General features: G+C 37.2%; 1 protein-coding gene across 2 annotated transcripts in view; it reads left to right on the top strand.

Moving 5' to 3' along the window:
• LOC108542088 (cohesin subunit SA-2) overlaps positions 1–15,584 on the top strand; it is a 17,388-nt gene extending 1,804 nt beyond the window's left edge. Inside the window, exons 2-8 of one of the 2 annotated variants that reach the window (XM_017891933.1) lie at positions 1,434–1,582; positions 3,460–3,588; positions 6,492–6,715; positions 9,966–10,155; positions 10,245–10,355; positions 13,415–13,541; positions 14,795–15,584. In XM_017891933.1, coding sequence (XP_017747422.1) covers positions 1,434–1,582; positions 3,460–3,588; positions 6,492–6,715; positions 9,966–10,155; positions 10,245–10,355; positions 13,415–13,541; positions 14,795–14,887 — 1,023 coding nt within the window. In that variant the 3' untranslated portion in view covers positions 14,888–15,584. The remainder of the gene's footprint in view (positions 1–1,433; positions 1,583–3,459; positions 3,589–6,491; positions 6,716–9,965; positions 10,156–10,244; positions 10,356–13,414; positions 13,542–14,794) is intronic. The other variant, XM_017891934.1, reaches the window with a different exon arrangement.
• Positions 15,585–17,141: the final 1,557 nt, after the last annotated feature.

The following is a 17,141-nucleotide window of genomic DNA, read 5'->3' as shown; positions in this document are numbered from 1 at the left end:
GAGCAGGAGGGGTTCATTTATTTTTTTTTTTAGATTTTGTGAAGGTATAATTGAAAAGTAAGAATTCTGTATACTTAATGGTGTACAGCATGTTTTGATATGTATGCATTGTGAAATGATTAAATTTAGCTAATTAACATAAACATTGCATCACATACTTACTTACTTGTGTTAAGAACATTGAAGACCAACTGTCCTAGCAGTTTTAGACAAACAAAACAGTACATTACTCTTAACTATGGTCACCGTGCTATAGAATAGATCTTCAGAACTTACTTATCTTGTCCTACTGAAACGTTGTTCTCTTTGACCAAAGTCTCAGCCTCCCCAACCCCAGTCCCTGACAACCACCTTTCTATTCTCTGCTTCTATGAATGCAGATATTTCCTCAACATTTGGATTTCATTTTCTCTGGGTGTATACCCAGAAGTCTTCCTCGTTTTAAAAGTTGACACATGGCCAGGTGTGGTGGCTAACGTCTGTAATCCAAGCACTTCGGGAGGCCGAAGTGGGCAGATCACGAGGTCAGGAGTTCGAAAGCAGCCTGGCCAATATGGTGAAACCCCGTCTCTACTACAAAATTAGCTGGGCTTGGTGGCACACGCTTGTAATGGCAGCTACTTAGGAGGCTGAGGCAGGAGAATCGCTTGAACCCGGGAGGTGGAGGTTGTAGTGAGCCAAGATCATGCCACTGCACTCTAGCCTGGGTGGTAGAGCGAGACTCTGTCTCAAAAAAAAAAAGAAAAGTTGACACATAATTGTACATATTTATGGGGTATACATAGTGATGTTTTGACACAGTGTATAGTTAACCAAAGCAGGATGATTAGCATATCCATTTTGACGACTATATAATATTCCATTTTGTAGATGGACCACAATTTAACCAAAGTCTCCTTGTTTATGCTGAGGGTTTTTTTTTTTCTTTTAAACAAGTTTTGCTGTTATAAATAGCACTAAAACATTTTGTACGTAGTATTGTGCATAAATATTATTTCTTTTGGTTCAAGTCCTGTAATTAGAATTACTTTGTCAAAGAAGATTAAAATTCTTAAGCTTTCGCTATTTCATGTTAAGAGTTCTTGATGTGAAGATTCACCACTTAAACGTAAATAACAGAGCATGGTTGCCTAATAATTTGCTGGGGGTTTTTTCTTTATATTTTTATATGCTGTGTTAATATCCAATTAATACCAGCAGAATAGCATTCTGCCAAAACTAACCTAAAGAGTTTCTGATGTTGATAACAACCTCCAGTTTAAATATACGAAGTACTACACTTTTGGTCATTTGTATCATGTTTTAGTGTTTTACAATAAAATACAGTACCTCATTTATTGAACACCTGTATTTTAAATGAAAATGTAATATTTTAAAAGATGTTAATCTCCAGGTATTAAGAACTTTAATGTGCTTTCTTTCTTTCCAAACAGCTTTTTAATGAAATGATACAAGAAAATGGCTATAATTTTGATAGATCATCCTCTACATTTAGTGGCATAAAAGAACTTGCTCGACGTTTTGCTTTAACTTTTGGACTTGATCAGTTGAAAACAAGAGAAGCCATTGCCATGCTACACAAGTAATTTCCAGATATTTTATTCAGCTCTCATATTTTTTAGTCATGAAACTTTTTTTTAATCTAGCGCTTTCATTTGGCATAACTAAATTAAATTTATGCTTTATTATTAGCTTCTAAATCTCTACCCTATCTCCTTTCTAAATTTTAAAGAACCACTTACAGTGCTATCTCAATTAACAAATGAGTTGGGCCAGGCTTGGTGTTCATGCCTGTAATCCCAGCACTTTGGGAGGCTGAGGCAGGTGGATCACTTGAGGCCAGTAGTTTGAGAACAGCCTGGCCAACGTGGTGAAACCTGTCTCTACTAAAAATAGAAAAATTAGCTGGGGGTGGTGGTGTGCACCTCTAGTCCCAGCTACTCGGGTATGAGAATGGCTTAAATCTTGGAGGCAGAGGTTGCAGTGAGCCAAGATTGTGCCACTACACTCCAGCCTGGGTGACAGAGCGAGAGTCTGTCTCAAAAACAACAGCAAAATGAGTTAGGATTAAAACTCCTTTTATAAGCCTTTGTTTAAATTTAAACCATACAAAGTCTATAAATTATGTGAATCAAAGCAGCATAAATTCATCAAGCATTACACATCTTTTATCAACGTTTGTCATGATCTCATTGTCAGATAGAGAAATCTTTGAGGTTTGATTCCTTTGTCTCAGTTTTTTCTTTGGTTCTGCACTCTTATTTTGTAGTGACCTTTTCCCATGTTTTGATCCACAGCCTTCTTTCCATCTGCATATTTTGTTCCCCTTATCAAAGTTGGAAGTCATTTTATTTTATACTGGGCATATAATTTAGTGATCAATTGCACTTTCAAAGTATGGATACGTTTTAGACCTTTAACATAACCAACATTTGTGTATTAAAACCCTTTATCTATTACCTGTGGGTTAAAGAACCTTGCTTTTAGAGTCTTGGACTCTCCTTCATCCTCTTGCTCATTTAGTTATAAAAGTGTTAACTGTCTCTTTGAGGAAAATTTGCTGCTCTTGTTTAAGTTTTGCTTATACTCCCTCAACTTAATTATTATTATTTTGTTTTTTGTAGAGAGAGGGTCTCACCATGTTGCCCAGGCTGGTCTTGAACCCCTGGCCTCAAGAGATCCTCCCACTTAAGCCACCGAAAGCATTAGGATTATAGGCATGAACCACCACACCTGGCTTCCTCCCTCAACAACTTTCACTTTGTTCTAAAACTGAAGTTTATTTTTATGCCTGTTAATCCATTAGATGGTAATTGTACATAATATTTAAGGACTACCTATATGTTATTTTCAGAAATGATATCTTTTTTTTTCATGTAATATCCTTCCTTCGTTTCCTCCTTGATTCCATCTGGATTGTTTTTTACTCAGTTATATATTTGATAGAGTTATAATGTTGGGTTGTTACTTTGATGAATAGAGGTATTTATTGTCACACAAATGTAGTTAAAATGGGCCTTACATGGAGTTTAATTTTAAACTTTACTCTTGAATTGTTCATTACAGATATTTGTGAATTATTTTTTAACGTTCTATATGTTAGAGTAGGTCTCTTTTATGTCTTGAAAAATACAGATAATGTATTGATCATTATGTGAGAGAATTTACGTTATTTTCTATGGAAAAAGGTACCGATTAAAGAATGTAGATATACCAGACCATGTTCAGACTGAAAGCTAAGTGGTGTGTGTGTGTGTGTGTGTGTGTGTGTGTGTATTGTTTTAAAGAAAGTAACAGTAACATAAAATGTTAATATATCTGCACTCTTTACAACCTCCTTGTTTTCTGTTCCTCAAATTAAAAGCTTGGCAAAGGAAGTAGTGAGTGAAATTTTCTAAGTTATTGATTTTTTTATTATAGTCCCTCAAATGTTTATTTCAATTTTTTTTTTCTTTGCAGAGATGGCATAGAATTTGCTTTTAAAGAGCCTAATCCGCAAGGGGAGAGCCATCCACCTTTAAATTTGGCATTTCTTGATATTCTGAGTGAATTTTCTTCTAAACTACTCCGACAAGACAAAAGAACAGTGTATGTATTTGCTGGAAATGTCCTATTTAATTTCATTTTGGGATTCTTAAGGGCAATTGTTACACTTGGTTTCTCTCCTTTCTACTCACACACAGAATTGTAGGATTGCATTAATACACAAAAAAGTTTATACTTCAGCAACTTTATAATTTAAGGATTAAACTATGTTTTATGCGTAATACTCTAGTTTAATATTGTGAGTTTTCCTCCAGTATAGTTGTAGCTTTTGAGGTATAATTTGAATACTTTATGTATTATTTAAGAGACTGGACTCACTATGTTGCCCAGACTGACTTTGAACTCCTGGGCTTAAGTGATTTTCCTGCCTTAATCTGAGTAGCTGGGGCTATAGGCATGAACCACTGTGCCTAGCTGCTTTTTGTGTTCTTATTTGCATTAGTGTCTTAACCCAACTAAGGAGGGAGCATTTGAAAACCAATAATAAAGGCAATCCATCAGGAACATCCTTTAATTCTCAAACAGGGCACTTTTCTGGTTTAGTCTCCTATAATGGTGACTTATAAAAGAGCTCCCAAAATGGATTTAAATTCTCAAAAATCTTCTACCTTTCCCCATGGCTTTGAGGTGTAAAAGGGCAGAAGCATATGGATACCTCATATTGTAAATAATCTTGTCTGAAAACCCACTAGTATTTTGTTTTTAAAGACTATAGACTTTATATGAAATTCTAAAGCAGACAAAACTAATGTATGGTGATAAAAATTACAGTAACAGTTACTTCTAGTATTGGAGAGTTTGAATGGGAACACTAGGGTACTAGAGTTCTGTACCTTTTTTTTTTTTTGAAACGAAGTTTAGCTCTGTCCCTCAGGCACCATCTCGGCCCACTGCAAACTCTGCCTCCCGGGTTCAAGAGATTCTCCTGCCTCAGCCTCCTGTGTAACTGGGATTACAGGCATGTGCCACCATGCCTGGCTAATTTTGTATTTTTAGTAGAGACAGGGTTTCACCATGTTGGCCAGGCTAGTCTCGAATTCCTGACCTCAGGTGATCTGCCCGCCTTGACCTCGCAAAGTGCTGGGATTACAGTCGTGAACCACCATGCCCTGCCAAGTTCTGTATCTTGTTAGGCATGTGGGTCACACAGGTCTATATTCAGTTGTAAAAAATTAAAACAATGAAATACCATTTCTCACCTAGCACATTAGGAAAAATTAAGAAGTCTGATAGTGTCAAATAAATATTGCCAAGGATGTGAGGCAGCAGAGCCTTTTATACATTGTTGATGGCAGTACAAGACCATTTTGTGGAGCTTTTTGGCAATGCCTAGTAAAGTTTAAGATTCTCTCTACCTCATGATCCAGTAGTTTCATTCATAAGTGGATACCCCACAGAGACTCCTGAATACATGCACAATGAGACTGATAAAAGAATAATGGCTGTTGGATTGTTTGAAATAGTGGAAAACTCAAAACAACCTAAACATCCATCAACTGAAAATGGATCAATAGATTTATATATAATGGAATACCATACAATAGTAAAAATGGCTAGATTTCATTGAGTACAAAGAGCAAAATACAAAACCGTACTATGATGTTTACAGACAACTATGTATTGAACATACAAAATGTGCATGGAGGTGATAAATAGTGGTAATCTCTGGGCACAACGAGGAAGCAAAATGGGGATAGCTTTAGTGTAGGCTACTTATCTGTAATGTCCTATTTAGGTATGTGGTGGGTACATAATTGTAAATCTCTCTGCCAGTGAGTATATTTTGGCTCAAGGTTTGCATCTTGTTGCAGACTTAACAGTTTTTGAAGTGGTAGTCAGTTCACAGGCCACGCTTGGAGGAGTACTGTACTACTATATATGACTGAAGTGTATTGTAATATAGAAAGACATACTGGGAGTTGGGTGCGGTGGCTCACACCTGTCTTCCCAGCATTTTGGGAGGTCATGGCGGGCAGAGAGTTTGAGAGCAATCTGGCCAACATGGTGAAACCCTGTCTCTACAAAAAAAAGGCAAAAATTAGGTGTGGTGGTGTGCACCTGTAATCCAAGCTACTCAGGAGGCTGAGGCAGGAGAATCGCTTGAACCTGGGAGATGGAGTTGCAGTGAGCCAAAACGGCACCACTGCACTCCAGCCTCGATAACAGAGTGAGACTGTGTCTCAAAAAAAAGAAAAAAAAAGAAAAAAGAAAAATGCATACTGAACAGCTAACAAAGCAGTATGCTTCATAACTGATGTCTCCTATTCTGTTTAATGCTGTTCACACTAGTAAATCTGAATTGATAGAAATTAGTCATTACAATGACAGCAAATATTTTAGTTGCACTTTACAGTTAATTGACAAATAATTGTCTTTATTTGAAGCATAATTTAGCCTTTTTGAACTCTTGGTGTCAGAGCCTTGGACTTGAATCATGGTTATGCTGCCTCTACTCATTTTATTACTGTGGGATTACTTCTTAATTTTATTAACCTTTCTTTCATCACCTGTAAAATTGGGAAAACATTTCGCTCATAGAATTCTAAGAATAGTTAAGGAACCTGAGGAAAAAAAATACCTAGCACATAGTCGTCACATGAACGTTAGTTGAATTTTGATTGCAAAATTACATATAAGCCTTGAGATACTTGGATCCAGGGGTAGATTTATGATTTCCACCAGGCTGAAACTTTTTTGCAGGTAGGAATCATATCATATCCATCTTTGTATCTATTCATAGTGCCTGGTATGTAATAGGTACTCAGCAAATGTTAAACTGAATGCTCTGAATTATTTCATTTGATGTGAAAATCTTGGCAGAGACAACATTGTTCATTAGGCTGAGTTTTGAGTAGTGAAGTAATATGCCCATGCTCACACAACTAGGAGTTAATGTAACCTGCAGATTTCTGTATCGAAGCTAACAGTTTTGATTTCTTTTCAAGGTATGTTTACTTGGAAAAGTTCATGACCTTTCAGATGTCACTCCGAAGAGAGGATGTGTGGCTTCCACTGATGTCTTACCGAAATTCTTTGCTAGCTGGTGGTGATGATGACACCATGTCAGTCATTAGTGGAATCAGCAGCCGGGGGTCAACTGTGCGGAGTAAAAAATCAAAACCATCTACAGGAAAACGGAAAGTGGTTGAAGGCATGCAGCTTTCACTCAGTAAGGATATGATTTATTTTCTTTATATTTATCCCTAATATTTACCAACTGAATTGTCATTAAGGTTCACCTTATTTTTTATTTGAGATGTGTTCAGTAATAGCTTACAAAATGTGTTCGTTATGTGTAAATGTGCTGTTGTGAGCATTTTAGATATATAAACTCAGTTCTCACAACGTTTTGGGTACATCTTCATTTTTCAGATGACAGCACTTGGCACAGAAAGGTTAAGTAACATACTCATGTCACACAGTTATTAAGTAGGAGAGCCATGCAGTTTCACTTTAGAGTGCCTGCTTTTTAAATTCTGTGCTACACTGTATGCATAGGGAAATGGACTCAGTATTATGGAGCTAGTTATTACCCAAGAGATCAGATCATCTAGTTAAAGTGGAACAACAGATTTAGAGAGGTTGCAACTTCTGAATTTCTATGAAGAGGCCATTAATCATGAAGAACTTCATAGAAATAGAGTGCAATCATATTAGAGGTAGGAATGCATTATGGTGCTTGAAACTCTTATACTCCTAGCACTCCAGAGTTGGTTCAAAATGGGCCTGGGGACTTTTTTCTTAGGAATTATTAAACAAATTAGCATAGTTGTCAACATTTGTCCCAGTTATTATTGTTGAATAGCAAACTACCTCAAAACTTAAGACATAGCCAGGACCATGGTGTCTGGTACCTCAGCTAGGAAGGCTCAAAGGCTGGTGGCTGAAATCATACGGAGACATCTTCACTTACATATCTGATGCTGGCTGTCACTTGGGACCTCAGCTGTACTATCTGCCAGGACACCTACCTGTTACTTCTCCATGTCAGCATATCACCAGGCTCCAAGAGCAAGTGTCCCAAAAGACCAGAAGTGGAAGCTGCCAATTTCTTAAGGCCTGGGCCCAAAAACTGGCATAGTGTAATTTCTGCCATATTCTATTGGCCAAGCAATCACAGAGATTCTAGGGGAGAGGACATAATTCTCCACCTCTTAATGTGAGAAATGTCAAAGAATTTTGGGGCCATATTTTAAAATTGCCACATATCTCATCAGCTTTCATTTATCATCAAGTGCTTAGTGTTTAAAACTTGATTGTCCTGTGAATTTTAGTATCTTTTGTCCAGTAGTATAAAGGCATAACCTTGTATTTCTAACTTGTACAATTTTACACTGGTTAGTTATATAGTCCCAACATCACAGTTGATGGGGAAATCTCTTTTATTAACCTGGACCAGTTAAAGTAGTTAGGGCCCATGGTTTATAAGTTAAAAGAAACTTTTCTGTTTTTTAAAAACAATGTTATCAAATTAAAAGATGATGTTTTCTCATATCNCTCTTTTTTTTTTTAAGACCTCATGGAAACACATATGAATTGGTATTTATATTACATTTTACAAATAGATTATTAAATCAGATACTTCAATTTTTACAGGAAGAGTCAGTGCTCTCATTCAGGTTTTTGGGGAGAACCATAGAAATTGAGGCATTAATAAGTTAAGGAAGTTTGAATACTGATACGTTTGCCAAGTCAATGCAGTTTTGAAGACAATATTGGAGCCTGAATGCAGTAGAACTTAAAGGCTGATGTAATTATATTGCAAAATGTGGAGTTTATGTTTAATCTATTATTAGAGTATTAGCTATTCATGCATTTTCTTTCCACTCTTATCCCTTATAAACCTTACACACATTTGCAAATATGCATAATCTTTTTTATGTTTTTGATGGAGTTTTACTCTTGTTGCCCAGGCTGGAGTGCAATGGTGTGATGTTGGCTCACCGCAACCTCCCCCTCGCTTTTCTTCTCCTGCCTTAGCCTCCCGAGTAGCTGGGATTACAGGCGCCTGCCACTGCGCCTAATTTTTGTATTTTTAGTAGAGATGGGATTTCACCATCTTTGCCAGGCTCAAACTCCTGACCTTGTGATCCACCTGTCTCAGCCTCCCAAAGTGCTGGGATTACAGGCGTGAGCCACTACACCTGGCCTCATATGTATAATCTTCTAATGAAATAGTTTTTTTCTAAATTCACAACCACAAAGTGCTATTAATTTTTTTCTCCCAAGTCAGTGATTTTAAAAATTACTATTAATTCAGTAACAATTGTACACAAATTTGACTTACTAATTATGGCAACATTTACAGACATTTGAAAAAAGTAGCTTTTGCAGGTGTGAAACCTTTTTTCTTTTTAGTCCAGTGCTTAATATTCGTGTAGATTTGTGGCCCCCTTGCAGTTGCTCTTACTACCTGCTCAGCAGTCTGCATCCAATAGATTGGGAACCAGTCTCCTATTACTTCCATCCCTGTTACCATGTCTCACTCACCTAGGCCACACAATTAGCCTCCTAACTGGTCTGTTTGTTCACCAGTATTCTGTTTTTAAGTTTACTTCCCACACTGCCACTACATTGACTAAAACATGTAACTCACCAAATTACTTCCCTACCTTAAAACCTTCAGCAGCAGTTCCTTGTTACATTAGCAGAGCTCACAAGATTTTCCACAATTTGATTCCTGCTTCTTTATCTAGCCTTGTCTTTTACTACTCTTTCAATCTTTATGCCCCAGGAGTAGCAAACTGTTAGTTTTGAACCGTACGAAATTGCCCTTTTTGTAGGTCAAATATCAGCAGATTAATAGGGTTCAGTCGACTGGGTGCAGTGTTTCACACTTGTAATCCCAGCACTTTAGGAGGCCAAGGCAGGCAGATCACTTGAGGCCAGGAATTCAAGACCAGCCTGGCCAACATGGTGAAACCCTGTCTGTACTAAAAATACAAAAATTAGCCAGACGTGGTAACACATTCCTGTAATCTCAGCTACTTGGGAGGCTGAGGCAGAATTGCTTGAACCCAGGAGGTGGAGGTTGCAGTGAGCCGAGAATTGCCTTAATTCTTGCTTTATGTTCTTCTCCCTGCCTAGAATAAAAAGCCTTCCTAGCCCAGCTGAAACCTACTCTAGTTAGAAGTTGCTTCTGGATAGCTGGCTCTGACCCCTTTCACTGCCTCCATTCCCCTTATGCTTCCCTCTCTGCTTGCATTTGCCACATTGTGTTTTAATTGCCTAGTTTTTCTGTGTCTACAACTAGACTCTAAGGCCAGGTCAGGGACTGCCCCTTGCATAGGTTTGTGTCTCCCTGTTCCTATGACTTGCATGTGGAAAGCAACAGATGTTTATTGACCTGAACAGGTTGTATTAGACACCTGAATAGTCAAAATTAGTGACTAAACCTCGTCGTTAATTTTCTTTTCCAGCTGAAGAAAGTAGTAGTAGTGATAGTATGTGGTTAAGCAGAGAACAAACACTGCACACCCCTGTTATGATGCAGACACCACAACTCACCTCCACTATTATGAGAGAGCCGAAAAGATTACGGCCTGAGGATAGCTTCATGAGTGTTTATCCAATGCAGACTGAACATCATCAAACACCTCTTGATTATAAGTAAGTACATTTGATCATTTTCTGTACTATAACTTTATTAATTACATAGAAAAAGTTAAGTTAAAAGAAGAATAAAATTCTCCTTGAAGCACGCAGGTAACATGGATGTTAGCTCAAAGACAACAAGAGGAAGCAAGGCAACAGCAGGAGAGAGCAGCAATGAGCTATGTTAAACTGCGAACTAATCTTCAGCATGCCATGTAAGTGAGAGTGCCTTATTGTCTGAGTCTAGGAAGTTCACTAATTCATTTTAACATTTTAATGTGTGCCTTATCTAAAAATTTCAGCAAACTCTCTAGAGTAACTTGAGCTGAAATAATCAAGGAACTAAAAATTGGTCTTTCCAACAGAAAAACAAAATATTTTAATTAAAATACTACCCAGTTAGCCAAAGGACCAATCTTAGGTTGATCTGTTGGAAAAGTTTAAATATCAATCCTTGTTTATTTTGGTACACAGCATTAAAAATACAGTTCTGTTACATCCTAATTGATTTTCCCAACTTAGTTCAGGCCCTCATCTCTCACCTGAACTATTATATTAGCTTTCTAACTGGGTTTCTTCCCTCAAATCTCCCATTTATCTTCTCACCAAACCTCTCCCTTCACCCCCCACTCCATCATTCACACTACCATCTAGAATTACTATTCTAGAATAAAAATCTTACCATGTAACTCTTACTTAAAACCTTTCTGTGACTCCCCATTGCCTGCTGGATAAACTCCAAACTTCCTTAGCTCATGGCATGCAAGATGTTTCAAAATATGGCCCCTGCCACATTTTAGTATGATTTCCTATTCCCTGGCAGCTGGTAAAGTCATCATAAAAGAACAAGCTCAGGTGTCACTTTAACTGAAGCTTTGGTCATCTATGCTCCCATAACACTATGTATATCCATATTTCTTACAGCACTTGCCACGTTGTACTGTAAATATTTGTTTATGAGTTTGTCCCGTTTGTCTAGACTGTGAGCTCCTCAAGGGCAGGGACTACATTCATTGCCTGTCAGTGCTTGACACATAAAAGATGCTAAGTAAATGTTCATTGAATGAATAAATGTTCAATGCTAAAAAAATTGAAGTTTATCTTTTAAATACTTTGCTTTTACTGGATTATGTATGATAACTTTATAAATCTTTATAAAATCTTCATTAGCTTTGGCTCTAAAATAAATGGCAGACAAGCAGTCTTTAGATAATTTTTTTAAATGTCTTGATTAGTATACAGGGAAAAGTGTGATGATTATGATTAAGTTTTTGAGTTTGAAAGCATTGTATTTATAATGTGCTGTATGTATGTTTTACTATTGGGAGATAGTAGTTGTTACCCTCTTCTTTTTTTAATTTATATTTTGTTCTGTTTTGTTGGTTTTTAGATGTTAAGAATTTTACCTGTTTTTCTTACAAAATGATCATTTACTATGAGTGGTGGCCTGCATAAATTCACTTTAGTTATCTCCATAGTGGTCTTAACCTCTAGAGACACAAGGTATTACAAGGTATTACACGTATAGATTCTGATCCTGGTTAATATGGTCATCATCTATATTATCACATGATTCTATCCCCTTTTCTCTGTTTCTGTCACCACATTCCTTCTAATATAAGTTCTTATTTTATGCTGGATCCTACAACTAATTTCTTGGCTTCCAACTTGTCACTGGTCCATATATTCCAGAATTCTGCCATGCAATCATTTGGTCTGTATCTCTCCCCATAAAACATTACACCAGTTCCTAAGATCCTATATAGCATGTCACTACTGAGTACCATTTTAATTCCCAATTACAGTTAACCGCCCCCTGCCTCCCCCTCCCTCCCCACCGGCAACTACAATAAATTATCTCAGTTAAATAACTATTACCAGAGGATGCTTTGGTGATTGTACCGTAAGTCATCTATTGCATGGGACTCTAAAGCATTTTCATCTTACAATGATTTTTCTATAATGGTATCTGCCCTATAAATAAAAATACTTCCAAATTACCTTATTTTCATAGCTTGTATCACATATATCTTCCTTGTATTTCAAACAAAATGCAGAATAGCTTTCTGATTTTCTGTCACATGGTTCATACAGCACATATATTCCCTTCACGGTTGCCTCCACAAAATACAGTAAAATTGTCTTTCTACCTAGAATTGTTAGGAAGTAAGGACCATTATAAACATATTTGTCCAGGTAACATGGATCAGACATCATATCTTGTTATCTTTATATCTTTTAAGAACCAGCATAGTGTTGTGTAAATTGTAAGCATTCGGTAAATAATTGCTGGGGTTTTGGCAACTTTCTTGACTATGGGGTGTCTTTGGATGAGAAAAGAAGGTAATGGTGGCCAAACTGGGGAAAAACGACAAGTCCTACTCAGTTTCACAATTATGTTGGCTACTTTATGCTGATCTGGGCTAATTTGTAAACTTAATTTATTCCTCATAATTATGTAATAACATATATAACTCTTGGTCTTAGTTTTTCATTTTAAATTTCTATATATGTCTTAGTTTTGAGTTTCATAGGGCACACGAATCTAAGTTTCAGCATGAGTGTTCCTCATTTCTTCCTAAGGCAGAATTAATCCCTTATTTTAGTATGTCCTTATAACATTTGATGCATAGTTTTCTTGTAATTTTTATCACATTTTGTCATAATTAATTGTTTATCTCTGTTTGCCATAGTAGACTGTAAGCTCCTTGAGGGCAGGAATCATGTCTTAGTCTTATTCATCTTTTTTTTTTTTTAAACATCCATAGGACACAGTAGAAGCCTGTCACATAGTAGGCATTGTGTGAGTGAGTGTGCACATGCCTGGTACACATTAGGTACTGAATGAATGAGGGAGTGATGGGTAAAAGTAGCATTATATATTGATGAAAATATGTGTATTCTGAAAATGTCATTTCTTTGGTCTCTGTTTTATGTTTGTTTATTAATTTGTACCCTGCCTACTTTCAAAAAGGATTTGAGGTATCTTGTATGTTCCCATGTGGGAAATTCTCATTGAATCTTGTATATGGCATATCAGAACTATAAAGCTAAATGTACTGAAGTAATTAGAATAAACATAACTCCTTAGCATTTTTAGACAAGTGAACATTGGGTTTTGACATCATTGATGACATAATGCCTAATCATTCTCCCTGACCTTTAATTCCATCATTTTCCATTATACTTGAATATAGAGAGCCACATACTGCTGCCTATATATTAATAGTCATGACATGAGTTCAGATCTTGACTTTGTTTTATATTTCTCTAGTCGGCGTGGCACAAGCCTAATGGAAGATGATGAAGAGCCAATTGTTGAAGATGTTATGATGTCCTCAGAAGGGAGGATTGAGGATCTTAATGAGGGAATGGATTTTGACACCATGGATATAGATTTGGTAAGAAACTTCATGATTTCTGTAAGATTTTCAATTTAGATCTTTTGAAAATTATGTTGGATATTTATTAGAGTAGAGAAATACTTACCAAGAGAAATAAGTTTTGCAAAAATATTAAATAAAATAGTTGCCAGGGGTTTAGATATATGGGAAGGGATTTAGAAGAGAGTAAGGTTGGTGAAGGTGGTAGATCCTAGATTAAGATGATAAAAATTGTCTGTTTGCTTCTGAGATTAATTTAGGAATATATAGGTTTAAAGGGTATATTTTGATTAATACTAATTTGACTATGAAAATCAATTGTTATTTAATTATGCATTAAACATGAGTATAAAAGTATACCATTATCAAAACAATATATTAATACTACTTGTTGAGACAAATTCCGTATCAGATAATGAAGTAAAATTACTTAAACTTGAAGGAAGTTAAATACAGGAAGGAGTGTATTCTTTATTAATAATTAAATATGTGATTAGGGTTGATCATATACAAAATGGTTTTACATATTTCATTTTGCTACATATCTCATTCACCTTTGTGAAGTAAGTTGAGAGGATTGAAAATATTGAAACTTACTCTCTCCAAAGAGGCAAAACTAGCAAATAGTAAAGTTGATACTTATAAGTCAAGTCTTATGATTCTTTTAGTATATTGTGTATTCTTAAAGAAATAATTAAATTTTAGAATGGTATAAAGGTGCCTCAAAAGGAAAATGGATTTGAGAGAATGATTTTAAAGTAAAATGAAAATGAGTTTTCCGGTTTTGTCTCTCAGGATAATTTTCCATGAGTTTTTTTATTTTTTATTATTTGTTTTTATTTTGAGACGGAGTCTCGCTCTGTCACCCAGACTGGAGTGCAGTGGCGCGATCTCAGCTCACTGCAAGCTCCACCTCCTGGGTTCATGCTGTTCTCCTGCCTCCATGCTGTTCTCCTGCCTCAGCTTCCTGAGTAGCTGGGACTACAGGCGCCCAATTTTTTGTATTTTTAGTAGAGACGGGGTTTCACTGTGTTAGCCAGGATGGTCTCGATCTCCTGACCTTGTGATCCACCCACCTTGGCCTCCCAAAGTGCTGGGATTACAGGCATGAGCCACCGGGCCCGGCCAATCATTTTCCATGAGTTTTTAAAATATTGTGTCGGGTACACTTGGAATCACATAGGCCATGTGAACATTTAACTTGGATATTTTCAGTTACTATCTGGTTTGTAGATATAGCTAATGTCAACTTATTTCCTTTTTTCCTTTAGCCACCATCAAAGAACAGACGAGAGAGAACAGAACTGAAGCCTGATTTCTTTGATCCAGCTTCAATTATGGATGAATCAGTAGGTTTAATTTAAATGTACCCCAGGATTACAAAATCAAAAGTATAGGCAGTCTCTCAGTTTGAGGTTGAAAACCTGGGGTAGCATACTGAGAATAGATGAAAACAGTTGGACGTGAGAAAAAGAGGCAGGCAGGCAGGATTTCAGTGGGAGGGGAGGAGAGTGATGCAATAGTGGTGACAGATTAGAAAAGTACTTTTGAATCCTGGCTGACTGGGACTTGAATATTAAGGAATTTGGACTGTTCTTCCAGGTTTGTACTGTTCTTCAATGGGTTGCCCATTGAAGGATTTTAAATAAGGTAATGTCATGATGAGAATTGTGTTTCAGAAAGATTTCCTTGACATTTATGGATGGGACAGGATGAATGAGGGGCGTAATATAAAGGCATGGTGAAAAATAATGAGAACTTGAACAAAGGCTTTGATAATGAAGAGAAGGTTATTGAGCTGTCTAAGATGAGAGTCAGTTACCACTCCCACCATCCTTAATTGGTTATTATTGGGCTTTGTCAGTTCTTTTTCTTAAGTACCTCTTATATCAGTCCCCTGTGCCATATTCTTCTTGACAGTGCCTTGATTCAGGTCCTCCTCAGTTTTCACATGGGCTGTTGCAAAGCCTTTAAGCTGATATTGCAGTCCCCCTGCTCCTTTATACCTCTTGTGGGGTCATCTTTCTAAAATGCAGATGTGATATTCTCACTTACCATTCTTTTTTTTTTTGAGACGGAGTCTCGCTCTCTGCCGCCCAGGCTGGAGTGCAGTGGCCAGATCTCAGCTCACTGCAAGCTCCGCCTCCCGGGTTTATGCCATTCTCCTGCCTCAGCCTCCGGAGTAGCTGGGACTACAGGCGCCCGCCACCTCGCCCGGCTAGTTTTTTGTGTTTTTTTTTTTAGTAGAGACGGGGTTTCACCGTGTTAGCCAGGATCACTTACCATTCTTTTATTGATTTTTTTCCCCCATTGCCATTAGGAAGAAAATTCTAGCTCCTCAGCCTAGCAAACAAAGCCTTTTATGATCTGGTTCCCTTGCCACCTTAACCTTGGCTTTTCCTTACATGTATTCTATGCTCTAGCCATATCAAATCTTGTAGTTCCTCTCAGATACACTATGCTCTTTCCTGACTCCATAACTTTGTATAAGCTTTTTTTCTACCAGAAATTCCCATTTATTTTTCCTCCTAGTAAAGTCTTTATTTGATACTAATTTTGACGTTACCTGTGGAATTTTTGCTGATTTCCAGATTTTTTTTTCTCTTCTTCCTTAACTCCTTGTACACACTTTATTGTAATAATTACCAGACTTGCATAGTGAGATAGGATATTACATGCTCTGGTCCTTCACTAGATTGAACTCCCTGAGGCAGTGATGATGTTATTCATTTTTAGTTCTGCCCAGCACAGTAGATATTTAGTTTTGTCAAATGAATAAATCATTTAAATGCCCTGTCATCTCCCTTTTAGGTATCTACCCATTTTATGTTCCTCGTTCCTCACACCTACTGCCTCAAGTGGTTATACCATCTTCTAAGGCCTCCCTTCTATGTCCAATTTCTACCATTCCCTCCTTGCCCTCTCCTACCTCATAATCTGCTTTCACATAGCTTTTAGAACTATTTTGACAAACTAATTCACACTAACATGTTTATCAATAAGGCCAAGGGGCCGGGCTCAGTGGCTCATGCCTATAATCCCAGCACTTTGGGAGGCCAAGGTAGGAGGATTGTTTGAGCCCAAGAGCTTGAGACCAACTTGGGCAACACAGTGAGACCCCATCTTTACAAAAACTAAAAAAAATCAGCTGGGCATGGTAATGCGTACCTGCGGTCCCAGCTACCCAGGAGCACGAGGTGGGAGGATCGCTTGAGCCCAGGAGGTTGAGGCTGCAGTGAGTTGTGTTCACAATACTGCACTCCAGCCTGGGTGACAGAGCCGAGACCCTGTCTCAAAAAAAAAAAAAAAAAAAGGTAGAATCTGCTTCGATTGGTCTTATGTGTGGCCTTAACATTCTGCATTGCTAACATGCTGTCGGTGCTTCAGGTCTGCAAACCATACTTTGAGTAGCAAGACCATACTTTGAGTACCTAAGTGACCTATCCCACTCATAAGTCTGAAGTTTATGGTTTTCTTGATAATTAATCTAACAGTATGTATCATCTTAGTTTGTTAAACATGAAAGTAGTGATTGTGATGAGGGGTAAAGGAATATTTTCAAGCAGGTGATGAAATGCATTTATTCAACAATTTATTACATCAGAAGTTGGTGCTGAA

The sequence above is a fragment of the Rhinopithecus bieti genome, unplaced genomic scaffold (assembly GCF_001698545.2).
Source record: "Rhinopithecus bieti isolate Rb0 unplaced genomic scaffold, ASM169854v2 scaffold_22636, whole genome shotgun sequence".
NCBI lineage: Eukaryota > Metazoa > Chordata > Mammalia > Primates > Cercopithecidae > Rhinopithecus > Rhinopithecus bieti.
The sequence above is the reverse complement of the archived record's forward strand: the minus strand, read 5'-3'. Positions and strand labels throughout refer to the sequence as shown.